Raw genomic sequence first — 21,841 nt, 5'->3', positions numbered from 1 at the left:
TTCTCTCTTTGAAAGTGCTCCATTTTGTATTGAAAAGCTTGAAATGTTGTATAAGCCTGCCAAACCTTATTGTTCAGTATAGGTAAAACAAGGTGGATAACATACTGAAAAGATGTTCCTAATATATTCTTTAAATACAGTTGGTACACAATAAAACATTCTGACATGTTTAACTGCTCAAACACCAGCAAATGTTTTTGCCAGAAGGAATGATTCCACTAAGCTGGTAAATACCTATATCAAGATGCTTGAGAAGCACCCGGATCGCAAAATTACTTGTATTAGTGCCAACTGTACTTTATTTTCCAATGACAAACGCATTTCATGAGATATGGTTTCCCAGAGACAGCCAATAGGAGCACACACCAACCACTTCTCTTGCTACCTCCAACTGACTACACTCTTGAATGCTAACATTCTTTCACAACTATGTTCTGCTCTGACATACAGTCTACTTTTAACTCGACCACACCTAGGCCTCACCAATTGGTGCAACTTAAAACACAGAACATATATAAAATAGGAAAGCAATATTTATTTTAAAACTTACTATTTTGTACAATATTACAGAACCCCTCTAGTCTTCTTTGAAGAGTCTGTCAGGCAGAAGGTATGAGCAGAGGAATAAAATAATTTTACTGCCTCCACTGTCCTAAAACATTTATTGACAAATGTATATAGAGTATAATATTATTCAGATTTGGGAGGAAAAAGGCCCTCCCCCGATGAAAACATAGTGATGCTGTCCTTTGCATTTTATCACCGGATCAAATGGATCTTCACTCACGTCCACCAGGTCTATCATTTCATCAAGAAGCGAACGAAGTGAGGTAAATCCATGATGGCAGAGTTTTAACTGGTAGCCATGAGTTCGGTGAAAGAGACCAGCAAATTCCCCAAAATAAACCCCACGTGGCTGTTGCAACAAGACCACCAGGATCTCATCTTTGAGTATGGGATCAAGGTCTTTGACAGTGCAGTGGTCTTCAGAGGAGGCAGACGCCATTAGTTGGATGGGGGTAGTTGTCTCCTTAGAAGGCTTATTAAACGCATATTGAACAGCTGGACTCTTTGTCGGTGGACCACTCTGTATTACTTCTGCAGAAGCTGGGGGTTTTGAGGCACGGAAGACCAGGGTCATGCCTGGTTTATGGCTTTGTTGTGGTGGTCCTGGCTTTTGGTGGTTCTTTGAAAAGTAGACTGCCGCATTTGTGGTCTTTTGTGAAGGGAACCATGGAGCGGTTGAAGGAAAATGTTTAAATTCATTGTTTGTCCTATATTGATTTTGTTTCTGAGGGAATTGGTGAGGCACAGGATAGAGAAACGCATGTGATGTGGAACTATATGGCGTGTTTGGCAACTCTGTCCTTAACCAATGATTCGAAGGGTAGATCGGTGACTGGCCCACCGGGTTTGGAAGCAATGGTCCTCTCTTGCGCACAGAACCTTAACAAAAAAAAGACAGCACACATCATATGAAATATGAAAACAAACAAAACATAATTGAGAGACAAATGCGTGGAAAGGAAGTGTGGAATAGAGGATAGATGGGAATGAGAAAGTAGGAAAAAAACAAAGGCAAGACTAAAAGAATAAGACTGTAAGAATGGAGACAAACAAAAGAAGGAAAGAAGAATTGGAAAATCAGAAAGGAAAGTTGAGAGAAGAAAGCTGGTTAGAAGAATAGACCAGAAAAAAACAACTAGTATTAAAAGAGAAAGAAGCAAATGAGGGATTGGGAAAGAAGATAATAAAGCAAAGGCGAAAAGGGCAAGGAAATGTGCAAAAAGAGCCGGTCAGATAAGGATTGATTAAGAAAGGAGGAAGCAGGACAGATAAAATTAAGTTAACTTCAAGACAGCTAAAAACAGAATGTCAGAAGAGTTAAATGTAAAAAAGAATGGCAGCAAGGATTGAAAGAAAAATTAATAAAAAGTCAGAAGAAAGAATGAAAGCAAAATCAAAGAAAGAATGTGATGTGACGCATAACAAAATGAGATGGAAGACATTGAAATTAAGATTTTTAAAAACAGACAAGATTATTTTAGAAAATGACAAACAGATTGAAAAATAAAATAAAAGGGGGAACAGATTAGGAGCTCCAGAACCAACGAGAAGCGTTGCTAGAAAAAGAAAAAAAATTAATAGAGAACATGGCATAAGAAAAGGTTAGACGAATAGAGTAGATAGATTAAAAAGATGGTGAACTAGAACAGGAGAGCTAAAAACGTGGGGCATATAACAGCAAAATGAACATTAAACAAGCATTGGCATAGCCAATAGGTCCAGCCTTTGGGACGTTATAAGTGTTTAGCCATGCCGCACATTATCCTGGGTGCTGTGCCGCCAGGGATTGAAGAGCTAAACAATGACTACACACTGGGTCATGAAGTCTGATTCAGGAATACATGCTTGCCTCAGCAAACATTTATGGAAACATTTTTGGACACAGAAATAAGAGCACTATAACATTCTGTGTGCAACTGCATCAGTGGAAGAGGTGTGGCGCAGCGGCCAGGGTGACTGACTCATGACCAGAGGGTTCACGGTTCGTACCCCGGCTCTGGCAGCAGGTTAACCCAACACCATGTGACTCTGGGCAATAGCTTGCTTAATCTTCCGACGGCCCCCAGCGCCAGGACACCTCTCCGGAAGTGGATGTGCTCTTTACAAATGCTGGCATTTGCATTTTACTAGAGTATTGAACAGCATAACAAACAAGAATTTGCAATGCAAAAGGTCTCGCATTTACGTGAGTTTAAGCTATTGGCGTTGTAAATGACAATGCCTTTAATATATTTGTTAAAAACGAAAACAAAAATCAAAGGCATTGTCATTTGCAATGTCAATAGCTCTAATTCACGCACATGCGAGTCTTATTGCATTGCAAATTCTTGTTTAGGTAAAAGTGCCTGCCTTCACCACAACAGAACCAAGCTTCGCATGACGTGCCTGGCTCTAGCCCCGCCTGTACCCCTCGCGCAGAAGAAAACAGCAATTTAGTTAAATAACCAAGCGCAGCCGCTAAAGTGAGCAGACCTTGCTGCAAAATAATTAAATAAACAAGTGCAGCCGCAAAAATGAAAGCGGCCTGCTCTGCAAATTAATGAAATAAACAAGCGCAGCCTCCAAAAAGAAATCGGCCCGCGCTGCAAATAAAAAAATAAAAATAGTGCTCTTAGCCATGATAAAGCAGACCGTGTAGCATGACCAGTAAAAGGTCCAGTCCTTATGGGCGTTAACAAATGGAGACAAGGCGGTACCAAGGAGGGACTAAAAAGCCCATTTACCAATCAGAATACAGCATTTAAGAAGGACAATGACACAAAGCGAATGGCAAATAGGGGCAGAGAATGGAAAAGGATTCCAGAGCTTACCCTACTAGAGCGTGCCTTGCAGAGCATCTGCTGATCTGAAGTCAGAAGAGGCCCATAAAGAGACCCACTCCCTGTGTAGCTGCCAAAACGGAGGGTCCAGGATGCCTCTGGCATCACAGGTTGGGCTTCCAGTGCACTGGATCACAAGACGTCCTATGGTTCTGCACTTCGATTTCCTGGGTTTGGATACATCCGCACGCATTTTACCAACCAGAAATGCTGGCTGGTAAAATGGAGTGTGGATTAGGCAGGGGCTGAAGTACAAATAAAGGCCGGCCCTCAACCACCAACCCCTACGCACAGGGGGGCTGCGATGACTTCCCTCAGACTGGTACTAGCCTGTCCTGCCCCAGACATTTTCCCAGCCCACCGCCTTGACCTGCAGTGATTCCCCCATATTCTTATTTTGCACCTAGGAGAAGAAAAGATCCGCTTTTGGATTTTTGTCCAAGAATACCCTGTCTGCTTGCTATTTACCATAGATTGCAGAATAACTCGTAATTATTGGGTGCAGGGGAGGAACAGCCAACCATAATTTGTAATTCTGTCCTTCATGGACTGACGATCACTTACTGAGAGCGCCCAACACTGAAGGCTGAGATGTTTGCATCAATGCAAGATGATACCACACATCTCTTAGAAGATTCAATGTTCATCAACATGCCTAACAGATATACTAACAACACATCTATGTTAGACATTGATTTAACTGCTTAAATCATTCTGGAAACCCATCTTGTTTAGCCACGCACAGCACTCAGATGACCACCTCTAACGTTTCTCACATCATAGGTGCACTATCCACTGGGCCCACATTTAGTTAAAAGTATTCCACTTTGTCTGCCTTAAGTGTGTCGCAGAACAGTTTGTCTAACTGTGTATTTGCTCTTAATCTCTATTGACTAGCAGTCTGGCTTAACCCAGGAAAGATAGATAGATGTTATCTCTATTTATAATCTGTTTATGCACCCTCACATTTTATTGGTACTTTTAACATATCCTTTTGTGGATTTCATTACCTAAAGTCAACAAACTATGTCAGTTGATACTTATAGAGACAGACACAGTTTACCAGATGAAACATCCTGAAATAGTTAAACTATTCAATACACGATTTAGAGAGTTACAATACTCAAATTGAGATCTCAAGCACTGAACATACTATTCGTGATGAGCCGTCCAGAACTGGGCACATTATTTGGGATTGAATCTCCAGACTAGACCAAACCCTCTAGATGTGAACTTCAGAACTGGTCACAATATTCAAAATGTGCACCCCAATACTGAATCCAATGCTCCCAACAACACTACCATAACTAGGTAAAATACTCCACAATTTGACACCGTGCTAGAAATGGCTGCTTCAAAGCAGGGTATTGAACTACACAGTAAGGTCAGCACCACAATCCAGATTCCATATCAGCCGTGAAATTACATCTTTTAATATTTTTACGGCAGCTAATGTAATATTTCGTTTTTGCATTGTGTACTGCACTGTGCTCCGGCATTATGTACTGCGATGGGGCAGGTGGGATCTGAAGGCATTAGAACAGGGCACTCTTCAACACTTGTGCCTGTCCATGCGAGCACTGTTTGTACCCGGAGGGCTGCTTCAGGTGGTCAACAGGGGCCGGGCGTTGTTGCTGCCCATAATTCATTACCTGCAGCAACTTCTACAGACCCAATGGCTCCAGAAGCAGAAATATCCAGTCTGTAATTTTTGAACCTGATCATATTTTAAATGGAGTAATCGCTCCAAGTACAAACACCAGCTTGTAATGAGGGCCTTAGTGGGCAGTTTGCTCTAATTTCGCTTTCAGAGATTTTCTGGGGTGGCGTAAAAATTGTTATTGATGGAGAAGTTACTTTCTCGTCTGATGGAAGTCTCACCGTTCCAAGTCATGATTTGCAACATCCAAGTCCCCGTGGTATGGCGCGCAAACAGCACGGTATTAAGAAGAAAAAATGAAAAACAAGATCACTAAATTCTGTTTAGAGGATCTCGGAGTGCCCCCCACACTGTGTGTGGATTTATTACTCCCATCCCGGAAATGAAGATAGATTTTATCTCTATAATCTGTTTTATGCAACCTCACATTGTACTGGTACCTTGAACATATCCTTTTGTGGATTTCATTACCTAAAGTCAACAAACTATGTCAGATGATACCTAGAGAGACAGACACAGTTTACCAGATGAAACATCCAAAAATAGGCCTCCATTATCCCACCTCAAGCGGCAGGCTGCTGAAATGAACAAGCGCTCAGCAAAATAATTAAACAAGCTGTCGGCTGTCGACATCTCTCGGGCCCCCTGAATTTATATAGTACGGCTCATACTGGAGATGTTGGTGTGCTTCGAGGACAGGGCTAGCGCTGTGCATAATGGTGATGTGAGGGGCTGTGAAGTGGTGCTGCGCGGCACTCCGACAGCGCTCCAGCGCTCGGAAGCAGCAGAAGGAGTTGTGGTCTGCATTGGTGTGCCTCATTTACCGGACCCGCATTAAAAGTCACCCTGCAGCTGCGCCGTGGAAAATAAAAGAATGGATGGGCCACAATAATTTTTAAAAAGCGTGGCATTGTGAATGCCGTGCTTCAAGTGCTCTATATCCGTCTCACTGTGAGCGCGTCTTGCCTGCAACAGCGTTTGGCAAAGTGAAAGTCACCATGCGAGCCTGCCGTGGAGTTATTTAACAATGGAAACTGCAGATTACAACGGCTTGGTGGGAAGACAGCTTCGCAGAGTGGCGGGCCTAAAGGAGACAGGGCGTGAACCAACCCCACTACCAAAGAAGCCCGACAAAAAAACAACGACTATAGATCTCGCAAGCGAGCAGCTGCGCTGCATCGAAGGCGAGACCTAAAAAAGCAGTGTAGTACTTTCCAATGACAGACCTCACATCCCTCCTCCCGCAGACCTCTATTCGCCAGGCACCCTTCTCCAGAGTTTTCCATTCAAAACCCTGCTTGCATCATCTGTTTACCAGTAGGCCCCGGCACAGCCCACTGGGTCTAGGAGTACTGGACGTAGCAACAACAAAATGCTCCCATTCGTCAGGTGGAGGGGAAATAATGAATAAACATGGACGCGTTGGAATCACTTAATCTCCACGCTCCTAAAAACAAAAAAATTAACCTGACCTCATGTAATGTAACTGCCACTTTTGTAAAGCGCTTCAATACCTTTGGGCCAGTCGAGCTCGCGCTTTATAAAAATGCCCCCAAAAATTAATCTGACAATGTATTGTAACTAGTGCTCATGTAAAGCGCTCCAACAATTAAATCTAACAAAGCGAACATGCATAAATACTGAAACACATTACAATTTGACCAGTCCTTATTTCAAAACATGCACTAGGCGGACACTCTCGTTTTACACCAAGGTATGTGCCTATTGTCCTGCTAGTGTCATGAGTAATAGGGTTATCAACACTTCACACGCCCCACCTTCAGGCTTGGTGTGAAGTCTTGTCATGATGTGCACCTGGGCCCGAAGGTGAAGGTGGTACCAAAGCCTTTGGATGGGGGTGGGTCGACATCAGTACTTACGACTCTTTGCCCCGGGGTGATGTCTTCGATGTCAGATTCATCGGCCTCGGAGACGCTGAAGGTTCCTTTTTCCATCCGCTCCTGCTCTGGTGCATCAACGCCCTCCTGGAAGATGTTGTCCTGTATCTATGTCCATCGAGCCATGCTTCTTCGAGCTCGACGATCTCTGATGGTTTTCTTGGAGCGGAAAGAGGCACAAGTCGGGACAGTCTTTGGCCTTGTGTTCAGGTGAAAGGCCGAGATAACACACCTCATGCAGATCGGCGTGTGGAAACTTGGATCCACACTGAGTATACTTTCTAAATGGAGTCCTTTCCATGAGCCACGAAGGCCTAATGGCGCAGCTAGGCCGGAAGGCCTGCTTGGACGACCGGAACTGAAGTAGAAGTTTGTAGAGATGCGCGTAGAAAGGGAAAACGCGACCAGGACAATACCAAAGAATTGGGTAAGGATTACACGTCGAAAGTTAACTCGGTAACTATACCGAACTGGAACGCTTGGAACACAGCCGAGCCCTATGGCGGAAAAAAACAATCTGAAGATGGAGTCGATACCCATGCGCATTATTGTCCAGAGGAGTCGTCACCTATCTCGTGACTTCCAAAGACTTTTCCTAGACAATAACATACTGCAAACATCCGGGCCCAACAGCAGATGGCGATCTATGCATAGTGTGTGATCTGCAGCTCATATGCCTCGAACACAAAGTTTTCAAACAGTGACATTATCCAAAGCATTTTTGTAACGCAGGTACTGCCCAGTCTGCCCTAGGGCTCTTTTCACAAAAGTTCAAAGGGTGAAAATTTGAGCTGACCTACCAAGATTTGAACCTATGACTTGCATGTCATACACATATCCCAGCAACGAGATCTTATCTTGTTTGGTTACCTTTATCACAACTTAAGTATTAGCTTAAAGTGCTACGACCTAAGCAATATAATATATATTGTATTTTTGTTTATTCTTGGTCTGTTACATTTATATAAGTAGGCTTGTCTGAAGTCTTTGCAAGGTCTGGGCAAAAACATTATGGGAAGGCATCTGGGTGAGTATTATAGAAGATGTAATCCAGGGAAAGAGAAAACGTGGCACCTGGTGCCATTTAGTGGTGTGCCACATAAGCAGTCTCTTTATTAATGAAGACAGGCTAGATTTCATTTAATAGAAATCCATAAACAAATTTGCTGGAACAGCTCAGGCCCTGATAAGTGCAGTACCAGAGCATAATCCCCGCTGTGCCACCTGCTTCTGATGGCCCCGCAGACATTCCCTGCGAGAGCTCCCCGGCCGTCCTCAGGCTAGTAGCACGGCGTTTTCGCAATCACAGGTGTCAGGTGGACAAACATGAGGTTTTCCAAAAGGATGTCTGTGATGTCTTAGATTCTTTAGGATTGACTTTCTATCTGCAAACAAATCCATCAGAGCCAAAATTGGCTTATCCCACCTGAAAGACAGAATCGTGCGGCCAGTTAGCTAGACAAGCTTCCAATGCTCGACTACCCAGTTGAACTATACAAAGGTCTCTCAAAGCCACGCTCAACAAATGTCGAGCAATGGCCTCTGTTTAGGCAAAACTGTGCAAACGACAGATTCACTACCGATGTATGTTCCCTTCACCGAATGGTTCCAGACAGACTTAAAAACATACACTATCTGCACACCATTAGAAGCGCAGGATATTCTAGGACCCAGCAATCCCGCCTAGTAGCGACACGGAACAATAACTGAGTCCAAAGAGAGATGAGAGAAACCCAAATTGTCACGCGTGACCACATGTAAATGACCTATATCCAGATTGCTAACTGCTATGTGAGAGCCTCAATAGGGTTCCCTTCACTTGGAGCGCTACTTCATGCAGTGTCTCAAGTCATCAACACAGAGGCAACAGATATTCAACGACAAAGATTCACCCCCACAAGTATGACTGGAGTGAGATGTGGGTGGGAGGTCCGGGGGGCCTGGGAGGGGGCAGCAGCCACTGCGCGCCTATGAGTGTGCCGGGAGCACTTGAAATCCTTTCCTCGTCCCATCTGGATTATCGGGGGGTGCGGGGGGGGGGTGTAGGGGGGGGGGAGTGAGGGGGGTGGACACTCTGTCCCATATACATATAGTGTCGCCTAGACCCACACAAGGCATTAGTTCCCACAACCAACCTACCACAACTTTAAAATACAACTTTGATAAGAGATGTAGTCGAGGGCTCACGTTACAGCACCAGAAACTATTAAATCCAATAGATGGTCAAGGTAGTAACATGGAATGTTAATGCCTTAAACACCCCCGCTAAACACCACAGAGTGTGAAGAGAAGTTAAAAAGGCAGCACCGGATATTGTGTACCTTCAGGAGACGACTCTTAAGATCCCAGATACGCAACTGATGAGAAGCATATGAAGTAATACAAATGAGCAAACAACATCGAGGGCCACTATTTTACCTTGACGGTCTTCATCAAGGGAAACCATGCAATGAACTCAATGTCTATGCCCTCAATCATGGTTAGGACATTTACCTGGCTCAGAGCATCAAATTATTGGGAGAACGGCACCCACCTCATTACTGTGGGCTGGAGATTTCAATACAATACCAGGCTCCCAACTAGACAGACACCCACATGATCAGTATTTACAGGGCGCTATGTCACCAGCCATCCTGCAATGCCTAAGATTTCGGAATGGTAAACCTTTGAGACAAACACACAGACATGCGGAAATACACATTTGTCGCCCATGTTCATAGATCATACTCTCATATTGACCTATGACCTAATGTGGGGAACTCCAGTTCTTGTGGGAAATACAGGGACTGTCACACACAAAGGGATAGCAGTAGTATACCACGTAATGGTACTGTGGGAGTAGCACAGATAGGAAAAACAGCAAAACTGGAAATTCGATAGACCTTTACTCAGATATTGACTGACCGGACAATCTCTAAGGGACATAATGACGCACTACCGTGGGGGAGGTACGACTCAAAATGATAAGGGATGCTTTAAAAAAAATTCTTCAACGTCAGAGTATAGCAGAGAGAGCAAAATCTATGGGGACCACAAAGCCTCTCTGGGGGCAGATTACAGAGCCGCCTTGGAACGCTACAGAGACACGGGCTCCTTAAAGTATGTGCCTGTGGCCATCACCACTAAGGGGAAAGTAGACGTATTTACCATGGAAAAATCGGAAAAGGGATGTTATGCCTCAGACAAACATTTTACAAGCATAACAGGAGGGGCAAGTTGTTAGCGTGGAGGCTCAGAAGCAAAACTCTTTCCAGGTAAATCCATGCCATACAGTGACTGGGGAACACTGTGCTAGATAACACCCAGGATAAACTCAAAGCCGTTGAGGATTTACATGCGGAGTTATATCGGGATGAACCCATTGACCCCACCAGGTAAGTTGCTTCCCCTCCGCACAGCACCCGCCTGTGCCTCCCTGCCCCAGCTGCCGCTGCTGAGGAAGTTCGAGGCCCTTCAACACCCGCAGGCTACCACCTAAGCCTCATCCCTGGTGGCCAGTGGTAGGCCATAGGTAGGTTTGTTCATCCTCCGCTTTATTGCTTTTATTGTATTGCCTGTATTCTCGTTGTTGTGTCTGTGACTGCTGTTATCTGTCTTCCCCCGCTGCCTGTACGTGGTTCGTGCCCCATTTTCTTCCCTCTGTTCCCCTCGCTGTCCCCGTGTCTCTGTCCGGTTTTCCCTGCTGTTCCCCTCGTTGCTCCGTGCTTCTCTGCCCGTTCTGCCTTCTGTTCTTAACTGCCCCTGTATTTCTGTATTTTGCTTCTGTGCCACTCTTCTTTCCGGTATTTGTGCCCTTTTTGCCTTCTGTGACACTCGTTTTCCCCTTGTTTTTGTGCCCCTTTTGCCTTCTATTCCACTCGTTTACCCCTTGTTTTTGTGCCCCTTTTGCCTTCTGTTCCACTCGTTTTTTTGTGCCCTTCTGCCCTCTGTGCCACTCGTTTTCCCCTTGTTTTTGTGCCCCTTTTTACCTTCTGTTGCACTCGTTTTTTGTGCCCTTCTGCCCTGTTCCACTCGTTTTTTGTGCCCTTCTGCCCTCTCACACTTGTTTTTCCCTCGTTTCTGTGCCCCTTTTACCTTCTGTTCCACTCGTTTTTTGCCCTCTGCCCTCTGTGCCACTCGTTTTCCCCTTGTTTTTGTGCCTCTTTTGCCTTCTGTTGCACTCGTTTTTTGTGCCCTTTTGCCTTCTGTGCCACTCGTCTTTCCCTCGATTTTGTGCCCCTTTTTCCATCTGTTACCTTCGTTGTCCCTCACCGCCCTCGCCGCTGCGTCCCCGCCCCCTGACGGCCCACTGCCCATTCGCTGCCCCCGTCTCCCAGCTGCTCTTCCCTCCCACCTCCCCATATATGCCGGCCGCGCCGCTGGCGCACCTAAGGCAAGCCCGTCTGCATCCATCCGCGCCTGGACCGCGTCCAGTGCCGGAACCCATGGTCCCCGCACCCGCAATGATGACCGCCGCCACTACGACGCCAGCACTCTGCACACTCTCAACTCTGGACAGTCTCACACCTGCTTCAAGGCCGCCCCGAAACGCACACACGGCCCCTTCACCTGCCCGTACTGCTGCCACACCAGCCTCATAGTCGACGAACCACCCGCCAAGAAAGACCCCAACCACCTCCGATGCATACTACTGAATACCCGCTCCGCACGCAAGCATGCCGTTGAGCTCTGGGAGCTGCTCGACACAACATTCCCGGACGTCGCCTTCCTGACAGAGACCTGGTTTAACGACTCCTCCGCACCCGACATCGCCATAGCCATCCCAGACGGTTACAAGATCACCCGCAGAGACTGCACCAACGGAGTCGGAGGAGGAATCGCCATCGTCCACAAGAACAGCATCAGGGTCTCGACTAGCACCGACGACGCGCTCAGCACCGCCGAACACATGCATTTCCAGATCCACACAGACCCTAACTCCACCCTCAGAGGCACCCTCGTCTACCGACCCCCCCGACCCTGCCCCCAGTTCAGCGACTCCATCACTGACTTGTTCAGCACGCACGCCCTGACCTCCACTGACTACATCCTCCTTGGAGACCTGAACTTTCAACTTGATAACAACAACGACAACAACTGATCGATAACCTCGCCAACCTCGGACTGAAGCAACTCGTCACAACGCCCACCCACTCTGCCGGCCACACGCTCGACCCAGTCTTCTCTTCAAGCCGGCACATCTCAGCCAGCCACACAACCGAACTCCTCTGGACTGACCACCGCTGCATCCACTTGCCTTCCAGAAACCCACCACACACCAACACCCTCGCCCGGCTGAAGAAACCCCCCCACAGAGACACCAGCAAAAGGGCCAGCTGGTTCACCCCAGAACTCCTAGCCTCCAAGCAAGCCTGCCGGAAACTAGAGAAGAAATGGGAAGTGAACAAACTCCGGACAGCAGGAAGCACACAAGGACGCCATCCACAAACGCCACCACCTCATCAGGGCGGCCAAGAGAACCGCCTTCAAAGACCGCCTCGACGACAACGCACACAATATCCAGGAGCTCTTCAACATCATGAAGGAACTCTCCAACCCCATCTCCAACACCAACGGCATCCCGCCGTCGCAAGCCCTGTGTGACTCCCTCGCCACCTTCTTCCACAGCAAGATAGCAGACATCCAAGACAGCTTTAACACCCAGACAGCCCCAACAGACAGCAACACAACAGACACCATCGACCATGACCCCCTGCTAGCCTGGGCCAGCGTGAGCATCGATGACACCATCAAGACCATGCGCACAATCCACTCCGGCTCTCCGTCAGACCCATTCCTGCACCACGTCTTCAATAGAGCAAGCAGCTCCATCGCACCCCACCTGCGCAACGTCATCAACCTCTCCCTCGAGACCTTCCCAGAGATCTGGAAACACGCCGAGATCAAAGCCCTACTCAAAAAACCTAAGGCAGACTCAAGAGACCTCAAGAACCTACGGCCCATCTCTCTGCTCCCCTTCCCGGCCAAGGTCATCGAGAAAACCGTTAACAGACAGCTAACCCAATACCTCGAAGAAAACAGAATCCTGGACCCTTCCCAGTCAGGGTACCGCAGCAACCACAGCACCGAGCCTGCCCTCATCGACGCCACTGACATCAGGACCCTGCTGGGCAACGGCGAGACTGCAGCACTCATCCTCCTAGACCTCTCTGACGCCTTCGACACCGTCTGCCACCGCACACTACGCGCACGCCTCCACGCCGCAAGGATCCGAGTCAAGGCTCTGGATTGGACCACCTCCTTCCTCTCCGGCAGAACCCAGAGCGTCCGCCTCCCCCCATTCCGTTCCAAAGGCTTCGACGTCTGCGGCGTACCCCAGGGATCCTCCCTCAGGCCAACGCTGTTCAACATTTACATAGCCCCACTCGTAAACGTAGCCCGACAGCACAACCTCAACATAATCTCCTATGCCGACGACACTCAGCTGATCCTCTCCCTCACCAAGGACCCCATAACCGCCAAAATCCAACCTCCACGAAGGAATGACGGCCATCGCCGACTGGATGAAGACCAGCCGTCTGAAGCTGAACTTGGACAAGACAGAGGTCCTCATCCTCTGCTCCAACCCTTCAGCCTGGGACGACTCCTGGTGGCCGACGGCACTGGGGGCAGCCCCGACACCCACCGATCACGCACACAACCTGGGAATCATCCTCGACTCAATGCTCTCAATGACCAAGCAAGTCAACGCCGTCTCCTCCTCCTGCTTCAACCCCCTCTGCATGCTCCGCAAGATCTACAGATGGATCCCGACAGATACAAGAAAGACAGTCATCCAGGCCCTTGTCAGCAGCAGACTCGATTACAGAAACGCCCTCAACGCAGGAGCCCCGACCAAGCACATCAAACGACTACAATGCATCCAAAACGCCTCGGCACGACTGATCCTCGACGTACCATGCCACGGCCACATCACCCCCCACCTGAGAAACCTGCACTGGCTCCCCGACAACAAGAGGATATCCTTCAAGCTCCTCACCCACGCAGACAAGGCACTCCACAAGACCGGCCCAGCCTACCTCAACAGACGGCTCTCCTTCTACACCCCCCAACCGCCAGCTACGCTCCGCCGACCTCTCACTCGCCACCGTCCCATGCATCCGAAGAACAACCACCGGTGGAAGATCCTTCTCCCATCTCGCCGTCAAGACATGGAACACCCTCCCACTGAGCCTACGACAGACCCAAGACCTGCTGACCTTCAGGAGGATACTCAAGACCTGGCTGTTCGATCAGTAGCACCATCTCCCCCTCTCCCCCCTCCCCCAGCGCCTTGAGACACTCGCGGGTATGTAGTGCGCTTTGCAAATGATTGTTTGATAGATAGATTCCACAGCAGAGCAGACCTTCATTAAAGAGGCACCGTTTCCATGCCTCAACAAAACTAATAGCTTTAGGCTAGATGAATTATTTACTGATAAGGAGTTCGCAGCTGAAATTCTTCCTTTCTACCCTAATAAGCCCCCGGCCCAGATGACCTCACAAACCAACTCTATAACTATATTAAGGGGACCCTGTTGCAGCATTTAACTGCCCTTGTTAACTCTTTTCTTTCGCCCCAATCAGTGACACCGTCTATGGCTGAGGCTCACATAACCCTAGTGCCAAAACCTACCATTCCAAGGTATTGGAGGCTATAGGACTAGGACCTTACATGATAACCTAGATATCTCGGGGCAGCGGGCACGCAGTCCACACAACAAAACCATAGCATACTTAACATGGCTCCTCCAAGTCACCTGATGGTGTAAAAACTTGTCCTAGCTTAGGTCGGATCTGGAACAAAACACACACACAGTAGGTAGCACCCAGGGGCACCAACACAGTGTGGAGTAGTTTGTCCACCTTATATGCTTTTTTGCCCTGATGAAGCGCCACGGATCCCTATGACCAGTTTAGGCGCGAAACATGTTGCCTCTTTTTTTTTCTTTTTTTTAAGGAGTGACCGTAGGTCCCTCCCCTGAGACAGTAGGAGACTTTCCCTATCCAGTCTCACTTTCCCTATCCAGTCTCAGCACCCTGACTACCACGGTTCCTTTCAAACCCTAAGGTAGCACCCACGTGCCATAGGTTTTTATCCCTGAGAGGGCAATCAGCTAATTAAAGTATAGTGCAGGATCTCCCTTACCAGTTTTAATCCTTCGTTTCACACCCCACCACTTCATGTCATGTACCACCTCACCCACACATCATACGGCAGCCTCTTTTAAGATCTCAGTCAAAGTGACCCTTCGGGGGACCAGCAGGGCATTGCAGTTCCGGCCCGACGAGGAGCACCACTCTATGATGAAGCATGATATCCTCTAGGGGATCTGTGAGAGCACCATAAACAGTCCCACTGACTATTCCTATTCAGTACTCTGACCCAGGCACTCTCTACCTTCTGAGAGACCATACATCCCTCTCTATCTTTTTCAGGGACATTAGCCCCTTGTTGGAATTTGAACTTGGATATCAACCAGCGATAGATCTTCTAGTGCCCGAGTTTTGGTTAACGAACAAAAACTGAGAGGGATCCCTAAAACAACAGGGATGTCTGCTCACTGTTACTATTTGTACTTGCTGTCAAACCGCTGGCTATAACAATTCGAAGGAGGCAAAGATAGAAGGAATGTTCTTTGGAGAGGAGAGAAATATCATACACTTGTTCGCAGATGAATGGAGGTCTTGAACACATACCACCAAAATGTATGGGTTTAAGGTGAACGTAGAGAGTTATAAAATAATGAAGTGTAGTCTTGTCATCAGAAACGAGAATGGAGCTAGCAACACCACTCACAATTCGCTGTGCTGCAGGCAAGAAGCTCAAATATTTGGAAGTGTTCATTATCATGCACCATCACCAACTGTCTGCAACAAATTACCCGCATCCCTTCAATGCCGAAGCAGACTTGTCCCGATGGAAGGCTATATGCATGTCCTGATTGTGGAGGTTGGCAGTCATTAAGCAGAACATCCTACCCTAACTGCACTACTTCTTTCAGGCCCTGCCAGTCAAGATACTGAGAGTGAATTAAAACTCCTACAGAAATCCATAAACCACTTTATCTGGGGGAAGGTGAAAGCAAGCATATCAAGGACTGTCCTATTAGCTGATAAAAGGCAGGGGAAACTAGCATTTCCGGATATCTGGAAATATCAAGCAGCTCCGCCCCTAATATTCTTTTAACGGTCTCTCAACAAAACAGAGCGCCACTGGGTCCACATGGATGCAGCGGTAATGGGACGGGCACCATGACCTCTGGCTCCAGAAACGAGTGAGGCTGGCAATTTGCTCCATTTCTGAAATACTTAAAACCTTGTTTGAGATTTTCAGACTTCCTAACCAAAATCCCTAAATTAACAATGTTACCATCCCCCTTTAAACTCTTTCAAGGGGACATAGATTTTACCACGGGGGACGAAGAGAGGATTTCTTATGGTGGTCTGAGGGGGGTTGTAAGATGTTATGAGACTTGTTCCAAGGGGGCTCGATTAAGGGTTTCCAGCAGTGCAAAATAGACTTTGGCGTGCAGGAGACTGTGCGACTGTCATATTTCCAGCTGTATCACGGAGTCCTTTCTTACTAATACGCCATAATCATTTACGACATACACAGGCCTCAAGAGTCTTATTTCAAATATCTATGCCCTCCTCATGGAGGAGAATGCACACCCAGAATGGTCATAACATGAAGCGATGGTCACAAAATTTCAACCAATCAATTGACTGAGACAATGGCAAAAACTATGGGAAGATATTCTGCAGTGTGTGAAAGTGTGCAACAAAGGGAATCCCAATACAAAATAATGATTCAGTGACACATCATGCTGAAACACTTAAAGCGCATTTATCGTCAGCCCGACGGTCTGTGCTGGAGACAGTGTCGTCATGAGGGAGATGTGATCCATATGTGGTGGGTGTACCCCGAATTAGCTTTTTGGGGGAAGGAAGTCCTAAGCTGCATTAGAGGAGTGATGGGCTAGCCCTTACGGCCAGACCCCACAACCATAATACTAATCAAATCAAATCATAGAATATTTATTAAGCACGCATATCACACGAAAGTCTCATGGCGCTGGTAGATGACTGAGATGAACTTGATTTGGTGCATTAGATATCAAACAGCCATATCTTTAAGTTCTTACGAAAACAGGTATGGTCACTAGTAGTGCGAAGAGATAAGGGCAGTTTGTTCCAAAGGGACGGAGCAAGGAACAAGAAAGATTTCCCTCCACAAGTGGTGGTGCGAATTCTGGGAGATGAGAGGAGTGCTTGGTTGCAGGATCTCAAGGTTCTACCTGGTTGATACCAGCTTAACTTTTTGGCCCAAAAATCAGGACCTTTTACCTACATATTCTTATGCGTCAAGCAAAGAATCTTAAAGCGTATACGTTTTCTTACAGGCAGCCAATGTAAAAACTTCAAACTAGGTGTCGATGGAGATCTTGGTGGGAGATTAAGTACCAGCCTTGCAGCTGTGTTCTGCAAAACGTGCGTTCTTGAGAGAAGGTTTTCATTGGTAGAAGCTAGCAGGGCATTCCCATAGTCCATGCAACTAATAATTCATCCCTGGACTAGGGGTTTTCTTGCCTCAGTCAGAATCCACTTAAAACCTTGCGCAGGCTACGCATAACAACAAAGCAGGAGCCAACTGTCTTAACATGGTATTTCATTGACAGTTTATTGTCCATTTGAAAGCCCAGATTACGCACCGACTGAGTTGGAATAGGACAAAGGCCAAGGCTTGAAGGCCAATCGGGAGACCAATGCTCATGAGCCTTGCCATAGATCATTATCTCGGTTTTTCCTCCATTCAACTGTAAGTGGTTGGTGCACATCCACTTATCAATTTGGGACATGCAATCTTTAAACCGGGACTTGGTTTCCGATGGGTCTGCACCAAGAGTGACCCGGATCTGAGTGTCGTCAGCATACAGCACGACATCAAAACCATATGACCTAATCACTTTGGCCAGAGGGGTCACATAAAGGTTAAAGAGTGTGGGACCCAAGATAGAACCTTGTGGTACTCCCATCCTGACTAATCGGGACTTGGTTTCCGATGGGTCTGGACCAAGAGTGACCAGGATCTGAGTGTCGTCAGCATACGACACGACATCAAAACCATATGACCTAATCACTTTGGCCAGAGGGGTCACATAAAGGTTAAAGAGTGTGGGACCCAAGATAGAACCCTGTGGTACTCCCCTCCAGACTAATCTACTACAGGAGCTGGTATTTCCTACCTGTACTATCGTAGTTCTAGCAGTTAGATAATTTTTGAGCCACTGTAAAGCCTTACCTCTGACACCAATCTCCCAAAGCCGATGTTCAAGAATGCTATGGGAGATGGTGTTGAACACTGCAGATAAGTCTAGCAGAATGAGGATAGATGACTGTCCCCTATCTAGTGCAAGCTTGATATTATCAGATACCTCCAGCAAAGCTATTTTGGTACTGTGGGCTGCCCTAAAGCCAGATTGTGAGGGGTCAAGCAATCCATAGCTCTCAAGATGGAACACAAACTGTTTGTTAACCAGTGACTCAAGCATCTTACCGAAATGAGGAAGCAAAGATATAGGACGATAGTTAGAGAGAAGTTTTGGGTCTGCAGTAGATTTTTTAAATATAGGCCTAACTCTGGCAGTTTTCCATATTTTGGGAAATTCTGATTCCAACAGTGATTTATTGAATAGATCAGTGAGGCAGTCCAAGAGGGCTGGAGCTACAGTAGGAAAATACTTTTGTGGCAAAGGGTCAGTAGGCGAACCAGATTTAACTTTTATAAATGCTTTAATCACTTCTTCCGAGCTACATTGAGTAAATTCTTCCAAAATTTGAGGGGGATCAAAAATAGTTACAGAACGATTTCCCATATCATTATTAAAGTCTTGTACGGAGAAAGAAATATGGATGGCCATGATCTTATCAAAGAATTTTGAAAGAGAGTCCACCCAGTCCTGAGAGGTAGAAGGTTGTGTCTGAACAGGCGGGGTAGAGAATTCCTTCAAAATTTGATAAAGCTCCTTGTTTGAATTTGCTGCCCCCTCAATATGGCTAAGGAGAAATAATTTTCTTGTTTGTCTTATGTTTTCCATATACTTATGGTGAACATCTTTATATGATTTACGATCGATTGGGTCTTTAGTTTTCCTCCATTTTCGCTCCGCAGTCCTGCAGGAGAGCTTCACTAGCTTTAGTTGTTCAGTAAACCATGGAGTGGCTCGGGCCCGCATTGATAGTACGATCTAGAACAGCACATTTTAATAAAAAATTATCCGTCCACACTAGTGGTAGTGGTGACTCAACCTTGACCACTGTAGAATTTGTTAACAATATGTCAAGCGTATGACCCGCAATATGCGTAGGCCCATTTACCAATTGGGCTAGTTCCAAGGTGCTGAGACTTGTGATTAACTGATCCGTGTCAGGGTCATGTAATAATTCTGCATGATAGTTAAAATCACCTAACAGAAGGAAAGAGTCGAAGGCTAATACATGTGGAGCAATAAGCTCCAATAACTTGTATGGGAAGTCATTTTTGGGACCTGGAGGTCTGTACGCTAATGCTCCTCTCCATGTTCCTCCCAACAGACCTTCCATCTTAAAGATACATAATTCCATTATGTTTGTGCAATGGACTCTAGGGAGGTGATATTTACTTCCGGAGTTGTGGCTATGAGTAGGCCACCTCCCCTATTCTTTTCCCTGTCCCCTCTTATCATGTTATATTGTGGAGGAAACACAATGGCCACATCTGAAGAGGCATGCTCATGTAACCAAGTTTCCGTTATAAAACAGATATCTGGTGATTCAGAGTCAATAAGACTTTTGGTTGAATATCTAGAAGTCACCAGTACGGGATGCCCCAGATCATTAAGCTCACTTCGGCTATCGACTTGGTGGGACCCTGGTAAGTAAGTCACCATGACTTGCTGGAGAAGCGTAAGATAATGGAACTACACCTTGTGAGTAGTGTGGATTGGGTAGCTATGGGGAATGACTAGACTAGATGTTGGAGGGGCATGTGGGTGGGGGATAGATTGGGTTTGGGGGGTACACCTATATATTTTTTTAAAAATTGAATATCTGGTTTTGCATGTCCGATCAAAGCTTATTACTGTATTTAGTGTTTTTATTATTGGACTCTGCTCCGATTGTTATGCTTCGTGATATTTCAATAAAAATATCCTTGGGGGAAAACAGAAAAGGATATACATAAAAGGGTCACTCACAAAACAGCTGAAAATAGTATGGCTATTAAAAAAGGAAGGAAAGTAAGATTAAAAAGTAGAGAAGAAAGCAGCATTTGAAATTAGGGAAGAAAAGAGGAGATCAAAAAAAGGAGAGAAAGATTAGAAAATTAGGGAAGAAATGATACAGACAGACTGTACAGTTGGTAGTGGGGAGTAAGGAATAGTTTGGTCTTTAAGATGCAAGGCTCCAAAAATCCACTTGCATTGTCCAGCAAGATGTATTCAGGCGGAGCTATTTTTAGGGACTTCTTGCCGTTTCTGGCAAGTTGAAAATCCTCTAACTTCAGGGAAGACAAACTGACTTTTGACCTCTGTCTCTGAAAGCAAAGAAAATGTGACAAGATAACAAGATTGAAAGGCATCTTTATTGCTTACAAAGTGAAAGAGCAATAATCTTGCTATTTTGTCACATTTGCTGGCTTTCAGAGACAGAAGTCAAAACTCAGCTTATCTTATTACATTTAGTTTTCTTCCTGTGACTTAAGTTGGAAGAGTTTGTAAGGTGAACTGTATTACAATTGAACTGTGCAGAGCATGTTTAATGAACGTTTGTAAGATGCCAGGCTTTTTTTCTAACACAACACTGAAATAGCTAAGTGAACTGTTCAAACATTTCAAATATATTTCACTAGTTATGAAGACCCATTTTTGTAATTCTGTGGTGAAAAAATATTTTTATAAGAGCATAACAAATTAGAACACTTTATTAGGTGATGTGCATATTTTAAATATTTTTGCTGATACCCAATTTCCAAAAACTGTTTATGCGCGGTCAATAAAACTACATGTTAGTGGGAAGGTTTTGTGGCCATTTCAATGGAAACTATGCTATCTGTAAATGACAATACACTACCACATCATGCTTTGGTAATATATTTATGAAAAGTGAGTTTTTAAACATGAACTGGGAACATGAACTGGGAATTATTACCGCTACTGCCAAGATGACAATGTTATTAACGAACTAAGAGGCAAGCCAGGACTCATGTGTACCCTATAGATGGGCTTGATTCTCGTTATACATGGAGCAAACATTTAGTCTAGTAAACAAAAAGAGTTTTTTTGTAAAGCAGAAACAGTGAACTTGCATATTTGAAGGTGCTCTCTTATGTGATGATAAAGCAAAAGGCAGCCCCATAAACAAATATTTGCCCAGGATCACACAATTTGAGACCAGTCACGGGTCAAATGCATTACAGTTAGGTCGAGTAGATTATTAAAGTTACTAGAACTGCAGGTCTAGTACACTTTTTATGATTTTTCGAGCCCTGAGATGGCATCTGACACTTACACAACTGAGTAATATCAGTTATTTTTGTATGTAACATATTCCACAAATCACAAAATCTATGAGTTTACGGTGTATAATTTAGATATGTAAGGGTGTTAGGGTGTGGTATAAGTGCCTCAAGGATTGAGAAATGAATGCGGTTTATATGAGAAAGGAAACAAGGAATTATTACTAAAGAGAGCGATAAGAGGTAAGCATTTAAAGGGACGGGAGAAAAAGAGGGCAGCAGAAAAGAGGAATGATTATAGAAGACGACAGTGATGGAAAGGTGATGGTAGCAAAAAGGAAAACACGTAGTCATTTAGTCTTCCAAGATCAATAAAATGATTACTTTTGATGCAGGTGAAAATAAATATTTATTGTACTAT

At 45.7% G+C, this 21,841-nt stretch overlaps 1 protein-coding gene across 10 annotated transcripts in view; it reads right to left on the bottom strand.

The window, feature by feature from the left end:
- Positions 1 to 515: 515 nt before the first annotated feature.
- Positions 516 to 21,841, bottom strand: part of LOC144756143 (uncharacterized) — a 435,391-nt gene continuing 414,065 nt past the window's right edge. For all 10 annotated transcript variants that reach the window (XM_078645713.1, XM_078645718.1, XM_078645715.1 and 7 more), the window contains one exon: positions 516 to 1,446. In XM_078645713.1, coding sequence (XP_078501839.1) covers positions 695 to 1,446 — 752 coding nt within the window. In that variant the 3' untranslated portion in view covers positions 516 to 694. The remainder of the gene's footprint in view (positions 1,447 to 21,841) is intronic.

This window comes from Lissotriton helveticus, chromosome 5_1 (genome assembly GCF_964261635.1).
Source record: "Lissotriton helveticus chromosome 5_1, aLisHel1.1, whole genome shotgun sequence".
NCBI lineage: Eukaryota > Metazoa > Chordata > Amphibia > Caudata > Salamandridae > Lissotriton > Lissotriton helveticus.
Note: the sequence above shows the minus strand (reverse complement) of the source record. Positions and strands in the feature narration are given on the sequence as shown.